The 20312-nt window shown below is 42.2% G+C and overlaps 1 protein-coding gene across 2 annotated transcripts in view; it reads right to left on the bottom strand.

Moving 5' to 3' along the window:
* The window catches only part of LOC112254444 (coiled-coil domain-containing protein 3), a 40742-nt gene extending 21143 nt beyond the window's left edge, over positions 1 to 19599 (bottom strand). For both annotated transcript variants that reach the window (XR_002954152.2, XM_024427033.2), the window contains exon 1: positions 18859 to 19599. Coding sequence is in view for 1 of the 2 variants with exons in the window: in XM_024427033.2 (XP_024282801.1) it covers positions 18859 to 19322 (464 nt within the window). In the remaining variant the exon portion in view is untranslated. The remainder of the gene's footprint in view (positions 1 to 18858) is intronic.
* Between the last annotated feature and the right edge of the window lie 713 nt (positions 19600 to 20312).

Here is a 20312-nt window from a genome sequence, read left to right as displayed (position 1 = left end):
AGGCCGGCCAAACCCTCCCCTAACCCAGACGACGTTGGCCAATTGTCCACCACCCTTAGATAATGGTTTTAAATGAGCAATCTTGACAGTCTTCTAAAGAAAGAAAGACTCTCAAGAATTAGAGTCTGAAGGTAGTAAGTTTTAAGTTCCTCGGCGTACACATCACGGACAAACTGAATTGGTCCACTCACACAGACAGCGTCGTGAATAAGGCGCTGCAGCGCCTCTTCAACCTCAGGAGGCTGAAGAAATTCGGCTTGTCACCAAAAGCACTCACAAACTTCTATAGATGCACAATCGAGAGCATCCTGTCGGGCTGTATCACCGCCTGGTATGGCAACTGCTCCGCCCACAACCGTAAGGCTCTCCAGAGGGTAGTGAGGTCTGCATAACGTATCACCGGGGGCAAACTACAAACTACACCGGGGCCATAAAAATAATCAAGGACAACAACCACCCGAGCCACTGCCTGTTCACCCCGCTATCATCCAGAAGGCGAGGTCAGTACAGGTGCATCAAAGCAGGGACCGAGAGATTGAAAAACAGCTTTTATATCAAGGCCATCAGACTGTTAAACAGCCACCACTAACATTGAGTGGCTGCTGCCAACACACTGACTCAACTCCAGCCACTTTAATAATGGGAATTGATGGAAATTGATGTAAAATATATCACTAGCCACTTTAAACAATGCTACTTAATATAATGTTTACATAACCTACATTACTCATCTCATTTGTATATGTATATACTGTACTCTATATCATATACTGCATCTTTATGTAATACATGTACCATCACTCATTCATATATCTTTATGTACATATTCTTTATCCCTTTACACTTGTGTGCATAAGGTAGTAGTTTTGGAATTGTTAGGTTAGATTACTCGTTGGTTATTACTGCATTGTCGGAACTAGAAGCACAAGCACTTTGCTACACTCGCATTAACATCTGCTAACCATGTGAATGTGACAAATACATTTGATTTGATTTGATTTTAACTTAAATCTTTAAAACTAGAGTTAGAACAGTTTTACACAGATCTGGGAAAGTGTGCTTCATCAGATCAATAGCAAAATTATTTGAAGAGGGGGAAAGAAACACCAGTTATTTATTTGCACTCGAAAATAGAAACTCCAAAAAAATCTGTAACTGCACTCAAAACGAATGATGTATTATGAAAAGATCCCACTGAAATATCAACGTTTGCCAATTCCTTTTATGAAACCTTTACAACTCACAACTTCAGGTAGATGGTTAAGAAGGCTACATTCAGAATTATGTCCCTGTGTTTGAGGATGAATTCCACAGTTTGCGAATCAATAGTGTCAAACCTGTTGTGACTAGGGGGCAGTATTTTCATTTTTGGAAAAAAAACATTCCCGTAGTAAACAGGATATTTTGTCAGGACAAGATGCTAGAATATGCATATAATTGACAGCTTAGGATAGAAACCACTCTAACGTTTCCAAAACTGTACAAATATTGTCTGTGAGTTTAACAGAACTGATGTTGCAGGCGAAAGCCTGAGAAAAATCCAATCCGGAAGTGCCTCATGTTTTGAAAGCGCTGCATTCCTATGCGTCCCCTATTGAGCAGTGAATGGGATCAACCAGATTACTCTTTCTCTGTATTCCCGAAGGTGTCTACAGCATTGTGACGTAGTTTTCCGCATTTATGTTGAAGAATACCCGTAAGTGGCTACATTGCGCAAGTGGTCACCTGATGCTCCCAGAGTGTTCTCGTGTAAAATACAGAGGTAGCCATTACTCCAATCGGTACTACTGAAAAACTAATTGTCCCGATGGTTATATTATCTAATAGATATTTGAAAAACACCTTGAGGATTGATTATAAACAACGTTTGCCATGTTTCTGTCGATATTATGGAGCTAATTTGGTATATTTTTAGCCGTTTTCGTGACTGCAATTTCCAGGCAATTTCTCAGCCAAACGTGAAGAACAAGCGGAACTATTTCGCCTACAAAAATAATATTTTTGTAAAAAAGAAACATTTCCTATCTAACTGGGAGTCTCGTGAGTGAAAACATCCGACGCTCATCAAAGGTAAACGATTTAATTTGATTGCTTTTCTGATTTCCGTGACCAAGTTACCTGCTGCTAGCTGGACAAAATGCTATGCTAGGCTATCGATAAACTTACACAAATGCTTGTCTAGCTTTGGCTGTAAAGCATATTTTGAAAATCTGAGATGTCAGGGTGATTAACAAAAGGCTAAGCTGTGTCTCAATATATTTCACTTGTGATTTTCATGAATAGGAATATTTTCTAGGAATATTTATGTCCGTTGCATTATGCTAATTAGTATCAGTCGATGATTACGCTCCAACATGTGGGATGGGGAGTCACTAGAGGTTTCAACATTAGTTTAGTCTTGGACCTTATAGATTATTCAGATGCAATTGACTCAGATACTGTTATTTTATGTTTAGACTTCTGTAAAGCCTTTGACACAGTTGAACATTAATTTCTCTTTCGGTTTCGGTAAAAATGTGATCAAAGTCATTCATATGTTTTACAAAGATCTAAAGAGTTCTGTGATACTAAACCTTAATATATCCAAAAGAGTCAATATCAACATAAATGTATGACAGGGATGTCTGTCTTCACCTTTCTTATTCATTTTGGTATGCAAATTTGCATGGCTTATCAATTTTTGACTGAGATATAAAAATTTACCAGCTGACTAACAATACTAATCTTTTTTTAAGAGACAAAGTCCAGGTCGCCCATTCCCTTAATGCCATCACTGCATTCTCTATTGCGTCTGGATTAAAACTGAATGTTTCTAAATGTGAAATCTTATGTTTACAGTATATGACTCTAATGATAAATAAATATACAATATTCCTGTAAAGGACTGCGCTAAATATTTAGGAACACATATGAATTTCTCTCCTAAAATTAAGGAAAAAAAGTACATATTTAATAATTGGCTACAAAGGGATCTAGCTACACTTGGAAGAGTGCTTCTGTCCAAAGCAGAGGGACTGTCTCACTTTGTGTACCATCTCATTGTCTTTATTTGTAAATCCCTCTACCTGTAATGAGATTGACAAGGCATTTCTTATTTGTAAAAGTCTTACAAACTAAAAAGTCTATCCTCTGAGATAAGAGATTTGAAGGTCTGGTAGTGTTGGATTTTGTTGACAAAAATAACACGTTCAAGGTCAATTGGTTGAAAAGATATTCCGTCAACACAGAATCCATTTGGTATTTAATTCCAAACAATGTATTTAATAAGTTGCGAGGTCTTACATTTTGACTGAAATGTAATTATTTTCCTGAAAGATCACCTACTAAATTAGGTAGGTTTCCCAAACAAGCTTTAATGTCCTGGAAAATATTTTTCCTACACAACTTTTACCTGCATAAAGCTATTTTGTGGAATAATTCAAAAATAACTGTAAGGAGTAAGTCATTGTTCTACCCTAGCTGGCATGAAATAAATATTAACTTAGTTGATGTATTCGACAACAGGGGTAATATTCTTTCATATGAACAATTTATTACATTGAATGAGTTTCCAATACCTTTCAGAGAGTTTATTTCTGTGATCAAAGCCATTCCTAGTGGTCTGACTACGGTAAGGAAAGCTAAGCTTAGCTTTGGTGATGATCACAGAGCTTATCCAGAACTTAGCCTGTAAGGCGTGGGCTTACTTGAGAAATCTTGTTGTAACAAATACATAAAGACACTTTCCATTCAAGGAACAAATTTATGCCTAGAGGTACCTTTTGTTTGGAACATGTTAATTCCTGACATTGTCTGGAAAAAAAGCAGGTTTAATGCATAAGATACTATACATCCATATAATTCCACGGTGTCCACATTTCTTTATGTTGATGATATATATGTGTTTTCTGCAAAAAAGTTGGAAATCTTATGCATTTTTTCTAAGAATGTAAATCTATGATAGATTTTTGGAGAAAACCTTGCAGAGTACATATTTAGATTTTTGAACACTACCAATGTTGTTGACATGAACGATATTGTATGTTACAATTGTAATACTGTTACCAAATACATTAAACATAAACAAAAATTACAGAAAGCTATACCAAAATGTAAATATTTCTGATTGATTTGAATCCCTAGTTAATAACAAAAATGGTCCTTGAATTTTTATAATGAGATTCTTTGTGTCAGGACAATTGCACAAATTGTTTTATTTATTTATTAAGGTCTCTTCTTGTTTTAACTATGCATTTTGTTTTGTGGTAGACATGTTTGATGTAGTGATGTAAATTGTTGATTGCTGATAATCTGTGTAACAAATATTTGTGCCGGATATTTGTAATTGGAATAAAAAGGAAAAAATTTAATAAAATGGACTTGTTGATGTAAACTTCCAATGCATTTCAACAATATTGCCAGATGGCCAGGAATGGATTACATCAGACATGGTTACTTCTGCTGCCTGTCAAGAAAGCTTAATACAAATCTCCGCAGTTGAAAAGGAAATGCTAGTCTGAAACAAATGGGAGATAATGTCTAGATGATTTTACAGTGGAGATCAAGTTTATAAATTGCCTGGTTTGGCTAATACTGCAGAATAGTGAATAGGCATTTCAACGTCATAGCCTTAGCCGGTGGTATCTTTTGGATTAGACACTGGCTGGAATGGGGTTTTAACCAATCAGCATCCAGGATTAGACCCACCCGTTGTATAATATTTGTTAATGCTAGCGAGCCAGGCAAGCTATGATATCACAGATGAAAGGGGAAAGATACTGTAAATAGCTAAATAAATCAAGCTAACATGTGATGTAGCATATAAGAGGGAGATGTGCATAGCTCACATTAGCTAGCTACCTTTCTAACAGCAGCTAACTGTAGCCCATTGGCATTTAGGGTTAATACAGGGCAAGCACTTGGACACGAATCATAGGATATAGCCAGCTTGCTTTCAATAATATTTCAACTCGAACTGGCTAGCTAATGTGTTAGCCAACTAATTTCAAGTCGGACAAAGACAATGATAACTGACACGGATTTGCAAGTTGGGTAGCTAGCATTTGGGGGCTTCGTCTGCTAACCCAAAACAACATGCCTGTTCTCATAAAAGTTTATTGTGTATTTTCAAGGGCAAAAATAAATGAAGGATGGTACTCGTCTACTACAAATATAGCTATGGCTCTGGCAGCAAATAGCAAAACGTATCAGCAAGCATTCAGCAACGCAGACAGCTGGTTGCACCGTAACGGTGTCAGCATCACCGGCATGAAAATATTATGTAGTTACCGTCCATCTATTAGCATATAAATTACTAGAGGCTACCTTTCCCTAGGCTGAGTTTAGGGACCTACATCAAAGGAAAGGACAGAAAATAAAAATATATTTTCAATTTGAGTGGTATCAATGGAAAGACTGGCTCTGTGGCTGCACTGCTAGGAACCAACTCTACTGAGTTGGTTACTGTGACTTAAATAACTTTCCAATAGCACTCAACAAGCATGAGAAATCAGTATCTCACATCCAAAGCCAGATACAATAGCTCACGGATAGATTTGACATTGAATGAACAACAGTTATTGAACATCAGCACTGTGCAAAGGAAAAAGAGAACCGTGAGATTTTGAAAGACCTAGCTAATTAATACTACATGCTACCTAGGTAAACAGGAGTTGGCATTTCGTTGCAACGATGAAAGTGCCAGCTCATGAAACAGGCCCAGGGGCAACTACGTCTCACAAGTGTAGCAGGTTAATGTGAATTCTGCAAACAACTGTTCCTGTTCCACTCTGAAAATGAACAGAAATGAATGTAACCAAATTATAGGGATTAAGGGTAAATTTAACCCCGGTTACATATGTAATGGGGAATTTATTAAAATAAACAATCAAAGGGCAAACAATTCACACAATGAAATAACCCACTGCACACACACTGGTTGAATGAACGTTGAACCAACGTGGAATATATGGTGAACGTCTGTGCCCAGAGGGAATTAAATGTGCAGGAATTGGATGGAGTGCTGAGTGCATTCTGGAGAGAGATTTCACAATATACTCATGACATTATCTTCACACATACGTGTATTTTAAATGCTTTTCCCTGACAGTCCCAACTCAATAATCAGCTAGGGCTATTGCCATGCATACCGCCCAAATTGGTGGTTTCCCAACAAAGCATAGGCCTACGTTCTTGTGATTTGAAACAAACCACAGCAATTCTTTTTAAGAAGCTAATGATGCTCTGCAGCTAAGTCATGCTCTCTGGTGAACTATTTTGAAATTATTGTATTTATTTCTGTAAAGAGAGGAGTAATTATATAATTTTGGCAAATGTATTTCAATTGACTTTAAGATGTGCTTCCTATGGTACAGTAGTTGAAATTCAGAGCTTGAATAGCAAAAAGGATTAGTCTTTGTCAGGTATCAGGACTATAAAGTAAATGCAACAGCCTGTTTAACAAACGATAACTTGCACATGTATGGTATTCATAAAAGTGCATTGCAGGCTACTAGGCTACTATTTTACTTTACTGGGTTGGGGGGAGGTCGGCATATCAGCCAGGACCGGGCCTGTTACCAAGTCGTACTTACGTAAGTGAACTGAACACAATGGAGATATTATAGCACTGTGACAAAAGCCTTGCAGTAGACAAGATCAAGTGTTTATTGCTCTCAGACAATGCTTTCACCTATTCTATCTTCTCAGATCAGTTATTCTAGTAATTAGAAAATAGAGAAGGAACTTCTGCCAGATTATACACTGCTCAAAAAAATAAAGGGAACACTAAAATAACACATCCTAGATCTGAATTAATTAAATATTCTTATTAAATACTTTTTTCTTTACATAGTTGAATGTGCTGACAACAAAATCACACAAAAATTATCAATGGCAATCAAATTTATCAACCCATGGAGGTCTGGATGTGGAAAGTGGAAATGTGGAAAAGCACACTACGGGCTGATCCAACTTTGATGTAATGTCCTTAAAACAAGTCAAAATAAGGCTCAGTAGTGTGTGTGGCCTCCACGTGCCTGTATGACCTTCCTAAAATGCCTGAGCATGCTCCTGATGAGGTGGCGGATGGTCTCCTGAGGGATCTCCTTCCAGACCTGGACTAAAGCATCCGCCAACTCCTGGACAGTCTGTGGTGCAACGTGGCGTTGGTGGATGGAGCGAGACATGATGTCCCAGATGTTCTCAATTGGATTCAGGTCTGGGGAACGGGCGGGCCAGTCCATAGCATCAATGCCTTCCTCTTGCAGGAACTGCTGACACACTCCAGCCACATGAGGTCTAGCATTGTCTTGTATTAGGAGGAACCCAGGGCCAACCGCACCAGTATATGGTCTCACAAGGGGTCTGAGGATCTCATCTTGGTACCTAATGGCAGTCAGGCTACCTCTGGCGAGCACATGGAGGGCTGTGCGGCCCCCCAAAGAAATGCCACCCCACACCATGACTGACCCACCGCCAAACCGGTCATGCTGGAGGATGTTGCAGGCAGCAGAACGTTCTCCATGGCGTCTCCAGACTCTGTCACGTCTGTCACATGTGCTCAGTGTGAACCTGCTTTCATCTGTGAAGAGCACAGGGCACCAGGGGTAAATTTGCCAATCTTAGTGTTCTCTGGCAAATGCCAAACGTCCTGCATGGTGTTGGGCTGTAAGCACAACCCCCACCTGTGGACGTCGGGCCCTCATACCACCCTCAGGAAGTCTGTTTCTGACCGTTTGAGCAGACACATGCACATTTGTGGCCTGCTGGAGGTCATTTTGCAGGGCTCCGGCAGTGCTCCTCCTGCTCCTCCTTGCACAGAGGCGGAGGTAGCGGTCCTGCTGCTGGGTTGTTGCCCTCCTATGGCCTTGTCCACGTCTCCTGATGTACTGGCCTGTCTCCTGGTAGCGCCTCCATGCTCTGGACACTACGCTGACAGACACAGCAAATCTTCTTGCCACAGCTCGCATTGATGTGCCATCCTGGATGAGCTGCACTACCTGAGCCACTTGTGTGGGTTGTAGACTCCGTCTCATGCTACCACTAGAGTGAAAGCACCGCCAGCATTCAAAAGTGACCAAAACATCAGCCAGGAAGCATAGGAACTGAGAAGTGGTCTGTGGTCCCCACCTGCAGAACCACTCCTTTATTGGGGGTGTCTTGCTAATTGCCTATAATTTCCACCTGTTGTCTATTCCATTTGCACAACAGCATGTGAAATTTATTGTCAATCAGTGTTGCTTCCTAAGTGGACAGTTTGATTTCACAGAAGTGTGATTGACTTGGAGTTACATTGTGTCGTTTAAGTGTTCCCTTTATTTTTTTGAGCAGTGTAGTAGCCCTCCCTAGGGGCAGGCAGCTGAGTGTCTTGAGGCTTAAAGCTAGTCAGAGTACCACCACTGCATTGAGATTTATTGACCTACAGTAACTTGTGAAGACACACTTGTGAGTTCAGAAAGAATGGCTGTCATGACCCCTTCACTTAATCTGGTTCGATGAAAGCAAGAGATGAACTATTAAGTCCTAACCATGATATTAACTGTAAAGCCTTAACACACACATTCTACTCCAAGAATAATAATCAGTCCCTTCACTTTGTTAAACAGCAGACCAGCAACAATGTTATGGGAGTGAGACTGCTACATTTGGCACAGACAGGCAGACCAACCAGTCTACAGTTTGGGTCCAGTGGGAGATTCCTTATTTCATTTCTTTCTATGCTAAACTATCCTTTAGTCCTGTCCTGGGCACTCATAGTCACAATTGATTAGGGGAGGCTGTTTCAGTCTGTGTCATTTGGGGGGCTTTAACAGGAAATGGGAGCTCACTGGAGACTCTGATGGAAACTTTTCAGCACTGGCTTGCTGATTCAAAGCCTGAGAGAACGATGTTTGCAGAATGACGAGAACAATGCTTACTGGAACTGGAGACTCCTCTGTTAAAAGTTTAAGACGGAGGTCTGAGATTAGCTGAGAAGCTGCAGAGCAGCACTAGAGGCTCAAGCAGACACACCCCCTCCATCCCAGCATCCTAATGAAGGAAGGCACAGATGTAGGATCTTATTTGAGCCCGTTTGCTACAGCAGGGAAATTATCCTGAAGCAACAGGAAATGTGAATTATTATGTGGATTATACTGTATATAATAGATTTTTGTTGATACATTTTTCATTAGGGCAAATAAAGTCTGACCTTTTAAAGTGGAAATTACAAACTTTAGAAGCCTTTTTAAACCTTGAATACACTACAAATTTGCATTTCCTACAACTGTAGTTCAGAGATGCATCAGAGGAGGTATACAGTATTCTTATATAGGCTTTTTAAGGAACTTTTAGTGACAGTTTAACACAGCACACTAAATGGCAATGTCTCGGGCTGTTTTATTCTAGTTTTCATTGCACCCTAAATATGTCTGTGTCTTACTGTAACCCTTATTAGGTTGTTTCCTGCCATAGTAGCTGGCTGATTGCAGGGTTAATCCCCACGGCTTGTAGTTGAGGACCCTTTCAGATCAGCAAAACCCCCAATAATGCCTTTAGGATTTCCCAATAATGGAGAAGGGCTACATCATGACACCATCAACCTGTCCTCTCAAACGGAACACACAATTTCCTGTGTGCGTTTAAAACGTGCGTGCATGTAGTCTGTGTTAATGTCTGTGTGTTCATGTGGGAGTGTGTGCGTGTGTTTGAGTATATGGACTGGCAGCAGGGGGCCTATGAACCTGGGATCTTCAAAAAATGATTGAAAATGCAGCTGGCCATCCAACTCATCTACACACATACACACTCTTTCCCTCTGACTATCTAAACACACGGTCACTATTGTACTTGGCGGTGAACCTCCATGCGGGATAGCTGAACACGCCACACTGGAATGCCTTTGAAAGACTCTTTGAATGACTGTGCACTTATCTGTTCTAGGTGCTGAGAATGAAAGGAACACAGGAAGACTTGAGACATCAGTTAAACGTGTCGGCACAAGTTAATCTCCCAGAACAGAAGGCTGGTGTTATTCAGCAGGGTTGTTCCATGTTTGGGAGACAAAAGACTTCCCAGCCAGCCTGTAGTTGGTGTGGAGATAACACCATCAGCTTAAACTCCGAGCTTTAAGGGTCTCCCCTAAGCGGTTGGGAACTGTCAGCCTCTAATTACACAAGCTGGAAAGCCATGGCCACTTTTTTCTATGACTGCTGTGTTGTTCCCCTCTAACACCAAGGGAGATGCAGTGCCTTCAGAAAGTATTCAGACCCCTTGACTGTTGTTTTACAGCCTGAATTCAAAATGGATGAAATAATTTTTTCTCACCCATCTACACACAATACAACATAATGACAAATTGAAAACATTTTTCACATTTATACATTTTTTAATACAGAAATAAATAATTTACGTAACTATTCACACTCCTGAGTCAATACATGTTACATTCACTTTTGGCAGCGATTACAGCTGTGCGTCTTTCTGGGTAAGTCTTCAAGAGGTTTTCACATCTGGATTGTACAATATTTGCACATTATTCTTTAAAAAATGCATCAAGCTCAGTCAAGTTGGTTATTGATCATTGCTAGCCAGACATTTTCAAGTCTTGCCATGGATTTTCGAAACGATAGCTAGGCCTCTCAGTAACATTCAATGTCATCTTGGTAAGCAACTCCAGTGTATATTTGGACTTGTGTTCTAGGTTATTGTCCTACTGAAAGGTGAATTTGTCTCCAATCGTCTGTTGGAAAACAGACTGAACCAGGTTTTCAACTAGGACTTTGCCTGTGCTTTGCTTAATTCCGTTGCTTTTTATCCTAAAAAAAACTCCCTAGTCCGATGACGAGCATACGCATAACAAAAATCTAATCAAATAAAATGTTATTTGTCACATGCGCCGAATACAACTAGTGTAGACCTTACCTGGAAATGCTTGCTTGTGAACCCATCTCTACATTGTAGAGTTTAAAAATAGTAACACACAAGGAATAAAATAAATAAAATATACAAGAATGGAGCTATATTCAGGGAGTACCAGAATCAGATCAATGTGCAGAGGTACGAGGTATTTGAGGTAGATATGTACATGAAGGCAGGGTAAAGTGACTAGGCATCAGGATAGATAATAATAATAAGAGTAAATTAAAGAACAGAGTAGCAGCAGCAAATGATGTGTGTAAAAGTGTGTGTGTGTGAGTGTGCTGTGTATGTTTGTGTTGTGTCAGTATGCGTGTGTGTGTGTGTGTGTGAGTGCATACGGAATATATGTAAATGTGTGTAAATATGTAAGTGAGCGTGTATATGGTTTGAAATATGTAGTCTAGTGAGTGTGCGTAGGGTCAGTGCAAGACAGAGTCAGTGTAGATAGTCGGGTAACATTAATTTACTATTTAGTCTTATGGCATGGGGGTAGAAGCTGTCTCGGAGCCTGTTGGTCTGAGAGCCAATGCTCCGTTACCGTTTGCTGGATGGTAGCAGAGTGAAAAGTCTATAAAGTCTATAGCTTGGGTGACTGGAGTCTTTGGCAATTTTTCTGGCCTTCCTCTGATACCGCCTGATAAAGAGGACCTGGATGGCAGGGAGCTCGGCCCCAGTCATGTACTGGTCTGTCCGCACCATTCTCTGTAGAGCTTTGCGAGGGCCCATGCCAAACCCTCTTCAAGACTGTGCAGGTGTGTGTTGACCATGTTAATTTTGTCCTTAGTGATGTGGATGCCAAGGAACTTGAAGCTCTCGACGCACTCCACAACAGCTCCCTCAATGTGAATGGGGGCGTGCTCTCCCCTCTTTCTCCTATAGTCCACGATCAGCTCATTGAGGGAGAGGTTGTTGTCCTTATGTCACACTGCTAAGTCTCGTACTTCCTCCCTGTAAGCTGACTCATCGCCGTTGGTGATCAGGCCTACCATCGTAGTGTCGTCAGCAAAATTGATGATGGTGTTTGAGTTGTGCGTGGCCACGCAGTTTTGGGTAAATATGAAGTACAGGAGGAGACTAAACACACCCCTGAGGGGCCTCTGTGTTGAGGGTCAGCATGGTGGAGATGTTGTTGTCTACCCTTACCACCTGAAGTCGGCCCATCAGGAAGTCCAGGATACAGTTGCAGAGGAATGGGTTTAGTCCCAGGGTCCTTAGCTTGGTGATGAGCTTGGAGGGGACTATGGTGTTGAAGGCTGAGCTGTATGTAATCTATGAACAGCAATTCTCACCCTGCTATCCAGGTGGGAGAGGGCAGTGTGAAGTGCAATTGAGATTTTGTCAACATTGGATCTTTTGGGGCGGTATGCGAATGGGAGTGGGTCTAGGGTGTCTGGGATAATGGTGTTGATGTGTGTCGTGAGCAGCCTTTCAAAGCACTTCATAATTTCCGATGTGTACTACACGGCGATAGTCATTTAGGCAGGTTACCTTGGAGCTCTTAGGAACAGGGACAATGGTGGTCAGCTTGAAACATGTTGGGATTAGAGACTGGGACAAGGAGAGATTGAAAATGTTTGTGAAGACACTTGCCAGTTTGTTTGGGCATGCTTTGAGAATGCGCCCTGGTTTTCCGTCTGGTCTGACGGCCTAGTAAGTGTTAACCTGTTAAAACATTTTGCTCACATCAGCCATGGAGAGTGAGATCTGAAAAAACAGGGGCTTTCAAGTTATATTCCTTGAAGCGAGCATAAAAAGGCATTTAGCTCATTTGGGAGTTCTGCATGGCTAGGTTTCCCTTTGTAATCCGTTATCGTCTGCAAGCCCTGCCACAGATGACAAGCGTTGGAGCTGGTGTAACAGGATTCCACCTTCATCTTATATTGTCCATTTGCATGTTTGATGTCTTGTCGGAAGTCAGAGCGAGCTTTCTTGTACGAGTCCATGTCCGTGTCCCATTCCTTGTAAGCGGTAGCTCTAGCTTTTAGCCCAATGCGGATATTGCCTGTAATCCAGGGTTTTTGGTTTGGAAATGTTTTTATAGTCACTGTAGGGATGACATCATCTATACATTTATTGATGAAGCCTGTGACTGAAGTGGTAAAGGCCTCAATGCTATCGGATGAATCCTGGAACATCTTTCTGGTAAGAAGAGGGGCGGGGGCGTATGCCTTATGACTAACGTGACATGGTGTGATGAAAGAAACATACAGGAACTCAAATCCTTCTGTTCACCTGATTTAGAATTCCTCACAATCAAATGTAGACCGCATTATCTACCAAGAGAATTCTCTTCGATTATAATCACAGCCGTATATATCCCCCCCCAAGCAGACACATCGATGGCTCTGAACGAACTTTATTTAACTCTCTGCAAACTGGAAACGATTTATCCGGAGGCTGCATTCATTGTAGCTGGGGATTTTAACAAGGCTAATCTAAAAACAAGACTCCCTAAATTTTATCAGCATATCGATTGCGCAACCAGGGGTGGAAAGACCCTGGATCATTGTTACTCTAACTTCCGCGACGCATATAAGGCCCTGCCCCGCCCTCCTTTCGGAAAAGCTGACCACGACTCCATTTTGTTGATCCCTGCCTACAGACAGAAACTAAAACAAGAAGCTCCCACGCTGAGGTCTGTCCAACGCTGGTCCGACCAAGCTGACTCCACACTCCTAGACTGCTTCCATCACGTGGACTGGGAGATGTTTCGTATTGCGTCAGACAACAACATTGACGAATACGCTGATTCGGTGTGCGAGTTCATTAGAACGTGTGTTGAAGATGTCGTTCCCATAGCAACGATTAAAACATTCCCTAACCAGAAACCGTGGATTGATGGCAGCATTCGTGTGGAACTGAAGGCGCGAACCACTGCTTTTATTCAGGGCAAGGTGTCTGGTAACATGACTGAATACAAACAGTGCAGCTATTCCCTCCGCAAGGCTATCAAACAAGCTAAGCGCCAGTACAGAGACAAAGTAGAATCTCAATTCAACGGCTCAGACACAAGAGGCATGTGGCAGGGTCTACAGTCAATCACGGACTACAGGAAGAAACCCAGCCCAGTCACGGACCAGGATGTCTTGCTCCCAGGCAGACTAAATAACTTTTTGCCCGCTTTGAGGACAATACAGTGCCACTGACACGGCCTGCAACGAAAACATGCGGTCTCTCCTTCACTGCAGCCGAAGTGAGTAAGACATTTAAACGTGTTAACCCTCGCAAGGCTGCAGGCCCAGATGGCATCCCCAGCCGCGCCCTCAGAGCATGCGCAGACCAGCTGGCCGGTGTGTTTACGGACATATTCAACCAATCCCTATACCAGTCTGCTGTTCCCACATGCTTCAAGAGGGCCACCATTGTTCCTGTTCCCAAGAAAGCTAAGGTAACTGAGCTAAATGACTACCGCCCGTAGCACTCACATCCATCATCATGAAGTGCTTTGAGAGACTAGTCAAGGCCCATATCACCTCCACCCTACCTGACACCCTTGACCCACTCCAATTTGCTTACCGCCCAAATAGGTCCACAGACGATGCAATCTCAACCACACTGCACACTGCCCTAACCCATCTGGACAAGAGGAATACCTACGTGAGAATGCTGTTCATCGACTACAGCTCGGCATTCAACACCATAGTACCCTCCAAGCTCGTCATCAAGCTTGAGACCCTGGGTCTCGACCCCGCCCTGTGCAACTGGGTACTGGACTTCCTGACGGGCCGCCCCCAGGTGGTGAGGGTAGGCAACAACATCTCCTCCCCGCTGATCCTCAACACTGGGGCCCCACAAGGGTGCGTTCTGAGCCCTCTCCTGTACTCCCTGTTCACCCACGACTGCGTGGCCACGCACGCCTCCAACTCAATCATCAAGTTTGCGGACGACACAACAGTGGTAGGCTTGATTACCAACAACGACGAGACGGCCTACAGGGAGGAGGTGAGGGCCCTCGGAGTGTGGTGTCAGGAAAATAACCTCACACTCAATTTCAACAAAACTAAGGAGATGATTGTGGACTTCAGGAAACAGCAGAGGGAACACCCCCATCCACATCGATGGAACAGTAGTGGAGAGGGTAGCAAGTTTTAAGTTCCTCGGCATACACATCACAGACAAACTGAATTGGTCCACTCACACAGACAGCATCGTGAGGAAGGCGCAGCAGCGCCTCTTCAACCTCAGGAGGCTGAAGAAATTTGGCTTGTCACCAAAAGCACTCACAAACTTCTACAGATGCACAATCGAGAGCATCCTGGCGGGCTGTATCACTGCCTGGTATGGCAACTGCACCGCCCTCAACCGTAAGGCTCTCCAGAGGGTAGTGAGGTCTGCACAACGCATCACCGGGGCAAACTACCTGCCCTCCAGGACACCTACACCACCCGATGCTACAGGAAGGCCATAAAGATCATCAAGGACATCAACCACCTGAGCCACTGCCTGTTCACCCCGCTGTCATCCAGAAGGCGAGGTCAGTACAGGTGCATCAAAGCTGGGACCGAGAGACTGAAAAACAGCTTCTATCTCAAGGCCATCAGACTGTTAAACAGCCACCACTAACATTGAGTGGCTACTGCCAACACACTGTCAATGACACTGACTCTACTCCAGCCACTTTAATCATGGGAATTGATGGGAAATGATGTAAATATATCACTAGCCACTTTAAACAATGCTACCTTATATAATGTTACTTACCCTACATTATTCATCTCATATGCATACGTAGATACTGTACTCTATATCATCGACTGCATCCTTATGTAATACATGTATCACTAGCCACTTTAACTATGCCACTTGGTTTACATACTCATCTCATATGTATATACTGTACTCGATATCATCTACTGTATCTTGCCTATGCTGCTCTGTACCATCACTCATTCATATATCCTTATGTACATATTCTTTATCCCCTTACACTGTGTATAAGACAGTAGTTTTTTTTGGAATTGTTAGTTAGATTACTTGTTCGTTATTACTGCATTGTCGGAACTAGAAGCACAAGCATTTCGCTACACTCGCATTAACATCTGCTAACCATGTGTATGTGACAAATAAAATTTGATTTGATTTGATTTGACATATCCCGGTCTGTACTAGCAAAACGGTCTTGTCGCCTCGCGTCTGCTTCATCTGTTCATCTGCTTCAGCGCATCACTGATACTTACTGCTTGAGTTTTGTTTGTAAACAGGAAACAGGAGAATGGAGTCCGGGTCAGATTTGCCAAAGGGAGGACAAGGGAGGGCCCTGTATGCATTTCTGTGGGTAGAATAAAAGTGGTCTAGACATTTAGTGCCCCTAGTGGAGATGGAGACTTGTAGGTAGAAGTGACGAAGGACGGTTTTATGTCTCCCCACATTAAAGTCTCCTCCCACCAAAAACGCTGCCTCTGGGCAAGCTGTTTCTTGTTTGTTTATGGCCTCATACAGTTTGTTGACTGCCAGAGTGGTGTTGGCTTGTGAAGTTACGTAGACAGCCATGATAATTTCAAATGAGAACTCTCTTGATAGATTGAAGGGCCTGCAGATGACCATGAGGTTGTGAGGATTGACGTTGGTAGAGACGAGAAGCAGGTACAAGGAGTGAACATTTAATTATCAACGGACATGGAACGGAACAGGACAGGACAGCGTCTGGACAGGGAACAAACAGTTATAGACTGGGAAATTAACAAAGGGAAGGAGTCAAGGTGAGTCCAATGAGCACTGCTGCGCGTAATGATGGTGACAGATGAAATGAAGTACAGCCTGGCCTCTCCAGCGCCGGTTGAGGGAGAGAGGGAGCAGGTATGACAGTTATTCTATATCAGGTGGGAAAAAGCTTGAGATTTCCTTCACACTTGAAGCAGAACACCAGTTGTTATGAACACCAATTGTTATAAAAAACACACTCCACCTCCTTTCGACTTCCCCGAAGCAGCCATATGATCTTGCCGCTGTATGGAGACTCCACCAAGTACTACGTGCATAGTGTCAACATCCAGACAGGTTTCAGTAAGATATATAATATCTCTGGTTTTCAAGTCTCTCTGATAGGATGCCTGTGTCTTTGTAGTGACTGGGTGTATTGATACAACATCCAAAGTGTAATTAATAACTTCACCATGCTCAATGATACAGTGCCCGCCCTAATTATTGGGACAGTGAAATAAAAAATGTACTCCACATGTGTAATTTTGGAGTCACTTTTATCATAAATAATAATAGAATATGTTTCTAAACACTTCTACGTCAATGTGGATGCTACCATGATTGTGGATAGTCCTGAATGAATCGTGAATAATGATGAGTGAGAAAGTTACAGATGCAAAAAAAATATCATACCCCCAAGACATGCTAACCTCTCACCATTACAATAACAGGAGAGGTTAGAATTTGAGGGGGCATGATTTGTGCATCTGTAACTTTATAACTCATCACTTTTTAGGAATCATTCAGGACTATCCGTAATCATGGTTGCATCCACATTAACGTAGAAATAATCTGTAACACAACCAAAACAACCAGCAAATGCATCCAACAAGTTTATAGAGTCACAAACGTGATGTAATCATTGTGTGCTAGGAATGTGGGATCAAATACTAAACGTTTGACTACTTTATATACATAAGTGAATATACATAAACTGACAGTCTGCACTTTAACCTCATAGTCACTGTATAATGTAAAATCCAAAGTGCTGGAGTACAGAGCCGAAAGAAGAATAAGTGCTTCACTGTCCCAATAATTATGGAGGGCATATTCAATGCCTGCTTTTGATTTTTTTTTTACCAATCTACCAATAAGTGCACTTATTTGTGCGCCATTGGAAAACCTCCTTGGTCTTAGTGGTTGAATCTGTGTTTGAAATCTACTGCTCGACTGAGGGATCTTAAAGATAATTGCATGTGTGGAGTACAGAGATGCGGTAATCAATTTAAAAATCATGTTAAACACTATCATTGCACACAGAGTGATACTATGCAACTTATTAAGCAATTATTTACTCCTGAAATTATTTAGGCTTGCCATAACAAAGGGCGGTGGGTCTGGGGCGTTTTTCCCAAAAATTTCGTGATATCCAATTTGTAATTGCAGTCTTGTCCCATCGCTTCAACTTCCATACGGACTCGGGAGAGGCGAACTCACCGACTCAAAACATTTAAGCTTTTAATTTTCTATTAATTTCACTTTAACATTATGAGGTATCGTGTGTAAGCCAGTGACACATAAATCAAAATGTAATCAATTATAAATTCAGGTTGTAACATCACAATGTGGAGAAAGTCAAGGGGTGTGAATACTTTCTGAAGGCACTGTATCAAACTCAATTATCTCATATTCCGGCACATTGATTGATTCGGTACTGGTACCCCGTGTATATGTCCAAGTTATTGTTACTCATTGTGTATTTATTCCCTTTGTTATAATTTTCTCTAGATTCGTCTCTCTGCATTGTTGGGAAGGGCCTGTAAGTAAGTTTTTCACTGTTAATCTACACCGGCTGTTTATAAATGATCGAACAAATAAAATACAGGGGTTACTTCTAAACGACCTGAATCTGATAATCTTTTCAATCTGTTGATATTTATCTCACATGAGAAAACGGTTTGTGGAATCTAGCTACACAATATGACACACTATAATATTGCGCGCACACATACACCCACAGTTTGGTTTATTCATCCTGCTGTGTTTGCTTGCCACTTGGGTCGTTCAAAGTCTAAAACATATCCCAAGACAATCCCAAGGGCAGACCCAGCACTCAACTCTATTCCACCTAGTGTCTATTCATCAGACAAAAGTTTCTCATTAAACTGTAAAAAGGTTAACACCGCTGGAAATGTAAGGGTTATATTATATCTAGACACAAACAATACATCACTATATGTCTATATTCTGGTGTATTGTACTTGTGTTATTTCAGTATTTAAACATGCTTGAAAGTGATAAACTCTCCTCCATCAACACCAGCACTTCACCGTCTCTTACCTCAGAAAGAAATAGTAAGAGCTGTTCTCCACGACGCTGTAGGAGTAACAGGGGAAGTAACCCAACCCGGTGACATTGAACCGGGAGCCAGTGGGGACCTCCAGCATGCTGCCCCACGCCTGGTCGCATTGCAGCTCGATCTCTGCGGAGAAGAAGAGGTCCGTGTCATACTGCCAAGGCAGGTAGTTATACACACTGTACGAGTCCTTGTGCAGCGCAAGCACCTTGGCGAACACGATGATCTCCGCGAGCTCCGCACGGCACGCCTCAGTCTGGGGTCTCCAGTCGTGGGCCAACTGACATCCCCAAACCCCGCTCAGACAGGTCACCAGAATCAACGCAAAAATAGCACCCATATCTGTCAACTGCGGGTTTCGATTGCAGCCACTATGAAACACAAATTCCGGGCAGTGAAGGGTGTGCGGGCTGGTAGAGTTACAGGACCAGGACCACTGACTTCTCATCAAACTGTCAGGCACGACTGTATTCCATGGGCTTGTCAGCGCATGCGGCACCAATATGTGACAGGTATCATACAAGTAGGCTCTCTTTATAAATAACAGCAGGAAAGTGACATAAAGTAAGTTGTTGCATTCAAATACAATAGCAGTTACTTATGCTAAACCCTCTTCCCTCATCCCCTCCTGCACGCCAGGCTACACTGTGAGTGCTGATCTAAAATTACGCGCAGCTTCCCTGGATCCTGTGAGTAAGAGGCTCTCTGTGCGCTTGACATCTGACACGCACTAAAGTAGGCTATTCTGACTAGCCAAGAGAACACCTTGTCTATTACCTAACACTTTATAATACATAACCTCTCTCAATTATACATGCAAGGGGTAATCGTGCTTCTACAGCTGCATTGCTTGCTGTTTGGGTTTCTGTATCGGCCCTTTTTGACATCTACTGATACATGTGATTGATTGATCGGGGTTATCAACAGTGCCATTGCTTAAAATTGAGAGCCTATCGAATGTTTTTTTTAAATAATCCCCCAAAATTGCAGACCATGGTCTACTTCCATACATTTCCAACATCACATAATATTGGGTTTATTTCTGTACTTCTGTATCTCTTCGATCACAATAAGCCTTGTAAAATGTACTAAAAGAAATTCGTTTTCAGCCCCTCACAACAGCAACCTTATCACAGACACAAACTATGTCTTATGGGGTCATGGCTTCTGAGATATGATGAACTGGGGCCCGCCCACTCCACGTGTGATAACAAGTTGAGGGTGCAGTCACAAATTAGGCTGCACCTAAGAGCAAATTAGACCACTAGATAACTTTCTAATCAGTCTGGTAACTGAAAAATATATGATTTGCTGCTAAGTGTCAGAGGTCAAGAATACTGTATATTTCCCAAGTGTCTTCGGCTCAAAAGCCCCAGGCAGAACAGTAGGCTCATACATTGACATGTAACATCATGTCTGTGTCCCTGCATTGCACCTC

This window comes from Oncorhynchus tshawytscha, linkage group LG07, assembly GCF_018296145.1.
Source record: "Oncorhynchus tshawytscha isolate Ot180627B linkage group LG07, Otsh_v2.0, whole genome shotgun sequence".
NCBI classification, from domain to species: Eukaryota; Metazoa; Chordata; class Actinopteri; order Salmoniformes; family Salmonidae; genus Oncorhynchus; species Oncorhynchus tshawytscha.
Note: the sequence above shows the minus strand (reverse complement) of the source record. Positions and strands in the feature narration are given on the sequence as shown.